Source organism: Phyllobates terribilis, unplaced genomic scaffold (assembly GCF_046119375.1).
Source record: "Phyllobates terribilis strain yellow unplaced genomic scaffold, ASM4611937v1 Scaffold_12__6_contigs__length_324123572, whole genome shotgun sequence".
NCBI classification, from domain to species: domain Eukaryota; kingdom Metazoa; phylum Chordata; class Amphibia; order Anura; family Dendrobatidae; genus Phyllobates; species Phyllobates terribilis.
Genome location: NW_027362772.1, coordinates 15531903 through 15540702, shown reverse-complemented (window position 1 = coordinate 15540702; position 8800 = coordinate 15531903). Strand labels below are relative to the sequence as shown.

General features: G+C 41.4%; 1 protein-coding gene across 1 annotated transcript; it reads right to left on the bottom strand.

The window, feature by feature from the left end:
* Nucleotides 1-3084: 3084 nt before the first annotated feature.
* Nucleotides 3085-5625, bottom strand: LOC141172937 (dispanin subfamily A member 2b-like). The gene is made up of 2 exons (XM_073657550.1): nucleotides 5249-5625; nucleotides 3085-3373 (listed from the first exon to the last, which is right to left on the bottom strand). The coding sequence occupies exons 1-2, from the start codon at nucleotides 5417-5419 to the stop codon at nucleotides 3221-3223; spliced, it is 324 nt and encodes a 107-aa protein (XP_073513651.1). The 5' UTR covers nucleotides 5420-5625; the 3' UTR covers nucleotides 3085-3220.
* Between the last annotated feature and the right edge of the window lie 3175 nt (nucleotides 5626-8800).

Genomic DNA, 8800 nt, shown 5'->3' with positions numbered 1-8800 from the left:
TGGTAATGAAAACAAATTTGCTATGAATAACTCAAACTTTATTTCAGTTTCGATAGCTAAAGAGTAACCGTCGTTTTATTTTTTTCCCAATAAATCATCAATACACGTGAAAATAAGAAACTTTGTAACATATCTCATCAGAGAAATCTGCTTTTTTTCCTCTTGGAATCCTCTTTTATTCTCAATTTTTAGGTAAAATCTGCCTTTAGTTAATACAGATTTTCTTATTACTGAGATATGAGATGATAGTTGGTGCTCATAAACTTCCATGGAGAATTATAACCGTGGTTTCCGTAGAAGCTCCTCCCTCCTCCATAGAACTTCAAAAGCACCAACTGTCATCTCCTATTTCAGTAATGTCTTCACTAAATACTTTTTTTTCCCCATGAATTGAGAGTAAAAGATCCATCCAGGAAGAGAAAGAATGGGATTTCTCTGATAGGATATATTACAAAGCCGCCTGTGTTCATGTAAATGATTGATTTATGGAATAAAAAGTTGGAGCGACAGTTGCCCTTTAAGTCTACAAGAACGTCGTCTATTCTGATTATTTTTATTAAACGTGATGCTAGAATCAGCCAAGAAAGGATTTCTGTGGATTTGGTTTCTTTGGAAACTTCTGACATGTTTACATTCTCATGATCTAAAACTCGAAAATATCCGCGTGACTGTTCCATCAGATGGAGCCGGTGTCGCACTGGGGGAAAAGTGCGGAGTTGAGTAAATCACAGACCGGAGCCGGCAGCTCATCGCTTCTTCTGCTCCTCTGGGTGTTCGGGTTTGGTGCAATACAGAAACAATTCAAGAAGTTTCTTGAACTTCAAGATAGTTACATTGTTAACACAGTTGTAAAAAAGGCAAATGTCCATCAAGTTCAACCAAGGAAATGATGTTGTAAGGAAAACAGCAGCTAAAATCTCCTACATCCTGGTGAAAAAGAAAGTTTGCATCCCTGGTGATCTAGAGTAGGAAAGTGAATTATGTATCCATGATGGTCTACAGTAGAAAATGTAATTCTGTATCTCCTGTGGTCTAGAGTAGAAAATTGAGTTCTGCATCTCTGGTGGTCTACAGTATAAAGTTAAATTTTGCATCCCTGGTGGTCTAGAGTAGAAAATTAAATTCTGTATCCCTCGTGGTCTAGAGTATAAAATTGAATTCTGTATCCCAGGTGGTCTAGAGTAGAAAATTGAGTTCTAGAGCTCTGGTGGTCTAGAGTAGAAAATTGAGTTCTGCATCTCTGGTGGTCTAGTGTAAACAATTGAGTTCTGCATCTCTGGTGGTCTAGTGTAAACAATTGAGTTCTGCATCCTTGGTGGTCTAGATTAGAAAATTTAATTCTGCATCTCTGGTGGTCTATATTAGAAAATGTAATTCTGCCTCTCTGGTGATCTACAGTATAAAGTTAAATTTTGCATCCCTGGTGGTCTAGAGTAGAAAATTAAATTCTGTATCCCAGGTGGTCTAGATTAGAAAATTGAGTTCTGCACATCTGGTGGTCTAGAGTAGAAAATGTAATTCTGCATCTCTGGTGTTCTAGATAATAAAATTGAATTCTGCATCCCTGATGGTCTACAGTATAAAGTTAAATTCTGTATTCCTGGTGTCTAGATTAGAAAATTTAATTCTGTATCTCTGGTAGTCTAGAGTAGAAAACTGAATTATGCATCCTTGGTGGTCTAGAGTAGAAAATTGAGTTTTGCATCTCTGGTGGTCTAGTGTAAACAATTGCGTTCTTCTTCCCTGGTGTTCTAGATTAGAAAATTTAATTCTGCTTCTCTGGTCATCTAGAGTAGAAAATTAAATTCTGCTTCCCTGGTGGTCTAGAGTAGAAAATGGAGTTCTGCATCTCTTGTGGTCTATAGTAGAAAATTAAATTCTGCTTCCCTGGTGGTCTAGAGTAGAAAATTGAATTCTGCATCTCTGGTGGTCTAGAGTAGAAAATGTAATTCTGCATCTCTGGTGTTCTAGATAATAAAATTGAATTCTGCATCCCTGGTGGTCTACACTAGAAAGTTAAATTCTGCATTCCTGGTGTCTAGAGTAGAACATTTAATTCTGCATCCTTGGTGGCCTAGAGTAGAAAATTGAATTTTGTATCCCTGGTGGTCTAGAGTAGAAAATTTAATTATGTATCTCTGGTGGTCTAGAGTATAAAATTGAATTTTGCATCCCTGGTGGTCTACAGTGTAAAGTTTAAATTCTGCATTCCTGGTGTCTAGAGTAGAAAATTTAATTCTGTATCTCTGGTGGTCTAGATTAGAAAATTGAATTATGCATCCTTGGTGGTCTAGAGTAGAAAGTTGAATTCTGTATTCCTGGTGGTCTAGAATAGAAAATTTAATTATGCATCCTTGGTGGTCTGCACATAAGGTTCTATACAGATGGAGGGGGAGGAGCTAGAGGCAGAGCTCCTCCCCCTCTGGTCTACATAGAATCTTATCAATACCCACTGCCATCTCCATTTCTCTGAGAAGATTTCAAAGCTTCTTATTTTCACATTTTCTATTGATTTTTGAAATAAAAATTAAAACTGGTTGCACTTTAAGGTTCTCCCTAATTCCTGAAGTCTTTTTGAATCCTTAAAGGGATTCTGTCGTAGATTTAGCCCTCCTGGGCCGTCTATATCGGCACGTAGGTCATAGGAAGCTGAATAAAATGATACCTCGATATCTGCGATCCGATGTTTTATTCCAGAGAAATTCATGTTCTTCTTAATATGTAAATGAGCTGTTAGGATCTCAGGGAGATCAGTGTCCCACCCATAGATCTTAACCGCCAATTTACATATTAAGAAAAATGTGGATTTCTCTGGAATAAGACATCGGATCGCAGATATCAAGGTGCCATTTTATTCAGCTTCCTATGACCTCCATGCCCATATGGACAATTGAAGAGGGACGATCCTACTGACAGATTCCCTTTAAAACCAACCTTAGAACTGAATTAATCCTTAAAAATTGTTTTTTGAATTTTTTTTTTTTTTAAAAAGTGAAAAATTGCTGCTGAACCTATAAGCTCCTAGCATCCAAAAAACCCCCAAACAAACGGATGTTTAAAAAAAAATAATGCCAGGATCGAACATAAGGTAATTGTGAACTTTTTATTATCGGTGTGGAATGACTGATTTACAAGCAGAGAAATGAAATTTTGCAATTTTTGCACAATTTTTCTGCTAATTTCAGATAAAAAAAAAACAAAGTATCAACCATTATTTCTTTTAAGTATGGATGCTTGAATTTTTTAAATTGATATAAATGACGGCAATAACAAAAAGGACCCCGACCATCGTAGCGGCAATATTCAGGCCGTAGGCGGTACCGGAGTGCTTGGCGGCCAATTCTGTATTGTTTCTTAGAGTGGCGTCACGGCTCTGCGAAGAAAAAGGACAGATTCACTAATGACGTGAGAAACATCATTTCTGGGGTCTGATAAACGTAGAATTCTGAATTAATTTAGAGGTCGATCTCTGTACCACGTTGCCGCCCCTTGATTGTATTTGGGTTCGGAATTTTGGGCAATGAAAAAATTGTGGGAGTTTTTGGAACATTTGCCGTCTCGTCTCTGATAAACTGTAGATTGGTGGAAGTCCACCTGGTATCCGCACTCTTCTGCAGAACGGGCTCTGATATGTTCCTTTAAGATGGTCCTTAATTTGTTAAGGGGCTTCCAGAGATACCCGAGTCAGCACTGATTTTTTTTCCAGAAGTCCCATAGACAATGAAATTGCTCAATTCTGATGGGGCACGTCAGAGCCCCATTTTGGGATTTTTGGTGGAGTCTGGCCACTCCAGATTTTAGCCTGTGACTTTTTTTAAAAGAAGTTTCAAACTTTGGCGCAACTTCACTACAATTCCCTCCTGGTGTATTTTTTGAGTACGATAGTATTTTGATGATATTTTTACAACTTTTTGCACCAGTGTGCAACTTTTGGCAGCAAAAGTTGCAAAAATAGTTCATGATTGAAGAAAGCTCATTTTTTACTATGCCCCAAATTTAGCCATTTTTATGAATTCTGCCCCAAAAAGGCAACAGGGGATTCATCAGTTGTGACTTAAAAAAATACATAAATGATGAATCGGGGTCTAAGTGTTACATCGTCGGAGGATCAGGGATCTTATCAGAGGTGGAATAAGCAGAGCTCCCAGCAGCAGAGTATTTTAGAGAACAAAGGCAGGATGGATCCTTCCTTCTCCGTACAGTCACGTTATGACTGATATATTTGTATTACTGTGCAGAGTTTTTCGATTTATTAAACAAAGCGCCATTCTTTCTCCTATCCGTATACGTTGGTCCCGTCATCTTTTACTTACAAATGCTTAGAACAAAAGCTAAAATAAAAAGGCAAAAAGATAATAAAACACACACAAAGGCAAAGGAAGATGTTACAAAATTAAGAAAAAGCTTGAAATTAAAAAAAAAAAAAAAAACTGACAAAAATAAGTTAATAAAGCAAGAAAAAAAAGGATGAAGAAAGAAAACAAACAAAAATAAATAAAGAGCGAAAGTACAATTGCAAAAATAAATAAAATGCTAAAGAAAATAAAAACAATGAGGAAATTGCAAAAATAAATAAATAACTAAAGAAAAGATAAAAAGTTGCAAAAGAAAAATAACGTTTTACAGAAACCGCGAAGTGAATGGAAGTATTTTCCTTGGGGAAATTGACATTTTGTGCTTTTTTTATTGCGTAACTTCAATATTTGCAATAAATTAAAATTTTTGGAGATTCTGCTGTGGATAAATTAAAAATCTACAATATCTCTGCTTCCGATTTCGCCACTCCCGGTCTAATTCCATGCCATTCTTGGCACATCGCAGCCTCCTGGTATGACATTTCATCACATGTGATCACTGCTGCCAACCAGAAATCCATAAAGGTGCAAAAAGTGGCAGAAAACTCTGAATATTATTATTATTTTTTAACATTTTTAAATTTGCTGCTGTCTGCATGGAAATTATTATTATTATCATTATTATTTCTTTTTTAAAGTGCCATTGATTCCAGGGTGCTGTACATCTGAAGATGATTGATCAGCAGGGTCTACACCTTTTGGATGCAGATTTCCCTACAAATACTTTTACATTTACACTGACACAAACATAAGAAGCTACAACTGAGGATGATGATGAAAAGGCTAAAAAAAAAAGTAACACTGCTTTTTCCTAATGGTACAAGATTGTCTGGTTATAGAAGGGTTAAATAATAGAAAATCTGGAATAAAAATTAGGATCTTTTTGTAGTTACCTTGACGGAGAAGATGACAGCGGCCAGTCCTAGAGGCAGGCAGCAACAGATCAGGTTGATGATGGACCACACCAGGTAATCCTTCTGTGGGGTCTGGTAGCCCACCGGCCCCGGCTGCATGGTCACCACATTTGTAGTCGGCTGATACATTTTCTTGCCGTCTCCTTCCATGCGCAGTTGCAGTAGACTCGAGTGCAGCTCCTACTTCTGCTTCTCGCTCTCTGCCATACTTGGTTTTATTTTTTAGGGAGGGGGGAGTTCTAGACAACGGAAATTCTTTGAAATATTATTCACATCTTCTTAAAGAGCCCCAACACAATATACTTCTCTTATCAAAGAAGAGTTTTTAGAAATCTACTTTTAGATGATTCCATATATAGGTCCCCAAATATAATGTACAGCTGAGTATTCCATCAGCAGATACAGAGCGATCTATGGAAGTCCAGGTCCGCGGATCCACAGACAAAGCAATCCCCAGAGCAACCGAGAAGAATCTTACTTCACAGCACGTCAGAAAGAGCAATTAATGGAAGAATTCTTCAAAAAGAAGCAACTAAAGGCGCAATCCACCAGAATACTACAGTTAACTTGTAAAGTTACTGCACATACATTACATTGCTGATCCTGATTTACCTCCTGTATTATACTCCAGAGCTGCACTCACTATTCTGCTGGTGCAGTCACTGTGTACATACATTATATTACTGATCCTGAGTTACCTCCTGTATTATACTCCAGAGCTGCACTCACTATTCTGCTGGTGCAGTCACTGTGTACATACATTACATTGCTGATCCTGAGTTACCTCCTGTATTATACTCCAGAGCTGCACTCACTATTCTGCTGGTGCAGTCACTGTGTACATACATTACATTACTGGTCCTGAGTTACATCCTGTATTATCCTCCAGAGCTGCACTCACTATTCTGCTGGTGCAATCACTGTGTACATACATTACATTACTGATCCTGAGTTACCTCCTGTATTATACTCCAGAGCTGCACTCACTATTCTGCTGGTGCAGTCACTGTGTACATACATTACTGATCCTGAGTTACCTCCTGTATTATACTCCAGAGCTGCACTCACTATTCTGCTGGTGCAGCCACTGTGTACTTACATTACATTACTGATCCTGAGTTACCTCCTGTATTATACTCCAGAGCTGCACACACTATTCTGCTGGTGCAGTCACTGTGTACATACATTACATTACTGATCCTGAGTTACATCCTGTATTATACTCCAGAGCTGCACTCACTATTCTGCTGGTGCAGTCACTATGTACATACATTACATTACTGATCCTGTACTGATCCTGAGTTACATCCTGTATTATACTCCAGAGCAGCACTCACTATTCTGCTGGTGCAGTCACTATGTACATACATTACATTACTGATCCTGTACTGATCCTGAATTACATCATGTATTATACTCCAGAGCTGCACTCACTATTCTGCTGGTGCAGTCATTGTGTACATACATTACATTACTGATCCTGAGTTACATCCTGTATTATACTCCAGAGTAGTGTTGAGCCACCCCCGTAGTGTTCGAGTTCGGTTCGGTTCGTCGAACACCCATGTGTTCTCCGAACTGTTCGTCGAACTGTTCGTCGAACACCTTCGAACACCGTTAAAACCAATGGCAGGCAAACAAAAACACATAGAAACACATAGAAAACACCTTCAAAGGTGTCCAAAAGCTGACAAACTGCTCAGAAGACACAACTAACACATGGAAAAGTGACAAGTACATATAGTCATGCAAAAAGAAAAGAGGTGGAGGAGTAAAAGGAGGGGGAGACACAGATATAGGCATGTCATGCCCTTCTAAAATCCAAAAAGTGAGAAGCCGACACGCTCAGTCCGCTCCTACCCGTGCCACCTCCGTGTCGCCGGGTTTGTGCCAGAGCCGCGGTGAACCCTGACGGCCAGCCCCCCTCTCCCAATACTGGTGCCTGTCCGCTGGTGGGTCGAGCGAGCCCCCCTGTGGTGGAGGCAGCTCTAAGCTTTTTAATTTAAATTGTCTCTCTAATTTGAATAAATACACTTTAAATCCATTTACAAGGATCTATTGGAGGGCAAGTCTCATGCCAGGAGCCGCGTAATTCCAGCTCCAGTAGCGTCCACTAAAGCTGCTGCAGTTAAAAAGCTTTTATAAGGATCGAGCTCGGCTGTCCACCGCAAGGCATCCTACTGCCAGTCCCAGCCCCTATGCCTTGGGGTGCCTCCTGATGCTCTTCACTGAGTATCCCGTGGTCCCGAAGCATTTCCTTTGAAAAAATGAAGTGTCCAAACTACAGGTGGTGTAGCTTGCTTAACAGCCGGGATAATCCGCTGACTAGCAGACCCTGCTACTAGGCACAAAGTATTTCCTGGGCTAGATGCAGTTAAAAATTTGTAATTAGATACTCTCGTTGGATGCTGAGAAAGCATTCCATAGAGTCTCCTGGCACGCCATATATGATTCTCTTAAAAAGCTTGGGGTAGGGGTCTAGGGGACCCTTTTATAGCCAAAATCACGGCCCTGTATCGCAATACGTCACCTAGGCTGAAGATAAATGGAACTGTAGCACCCTGAGGGCTCGGTTGCTACAGAGGTATTGCACCTCACCCAGAGGTGTGATATCTCACTCTCAGGTAAGGATGTAGTGTGGATCAGGACCCGACACCTGCATGCATTACACCACATTGCCGTGGGGCAGGGCGACCAATATGCCCCTGAGATGGGCATGACAGTCCCTGTCCCTGGCTGGAGTGGGGGGAGGGAACACTGAGGAAGGGGAACCCTGTAGTACAGGAGCAGGGAGGAAGCAGTTCCTGGGTGCATTGAGAAGGGAGTATAAAAGGTGCCATCTTAGTTCAGTGCAGAGAAGTCTGAGCAGAAGTGGCAGGGAGCAGGGGCTCTGCATGAGCTCTGCTCCGGAGGCGGGCCTAGTAACAAAGGCCCAGGCCTGCAAGAGGGAGAAGGAAGGAAGAGGAGCGGAGAAGGCTCCAGGAACGAGGAACGAAGGGATCTCAGGGGTGCGGACGGGCGAATCGCCACCGCACGCCCGAATCCACCTGCGTGGAGGGGTCAGGCCAAAGGGGGAGACCGGTCCCCGAAACTAGTGGAGGCAGGAAACGACCCTCAGCTAGAAACAGGAGGCTGTGACATTTTATGTGGCGCAGCCCCTCGCTACACCCGCTAGGAAGGCACCACATAGGGTCAGGGAAACTGGCGCCAAGTTTACCAAGAGGAGGCCCGAGGCAGCCGGACAGAAGGGTTGGGAAGAAAGGCCAGACAAAGGACACACAAAGGGGGTCCTGTGAAGCACTCCAAAGTTATCTGGGAGTTGTCTGAGCCCCTCACCTGGTGAGCACAGTACGACGTGGGCAGCCGTTACCTGCAGACGTGGTCTGGATAATAAGAACTGTGAGTAAAGGCCCTGGACTGCATCACTGACTCCGTGTCGTTACTGCTGCTGCCCTGCACCATCACCCCCATCCTCCGCATACACTGCCCTGAGGCTATACTCCTCCCGTGGGGAGTTATGCTACGCTCTGC

Bases quoted from the DNA above. Each gene is read 5' to 3' on its own strand.
- LOC141172937 (XM_073657550.1), bottom strand. From the start codon at position 5,419: ATGGAAGGAGACGGCAAGAAAATGTATCAGCCGACTACAAATGTGGTG. The intron at 3,374-5,248 runs GTAACTACAAAA...TTTTCTTCGCAG, and splicing joins CTGTCATCTTCTCCGTCAAG to AGCCGTGACGCCACTCTAAG.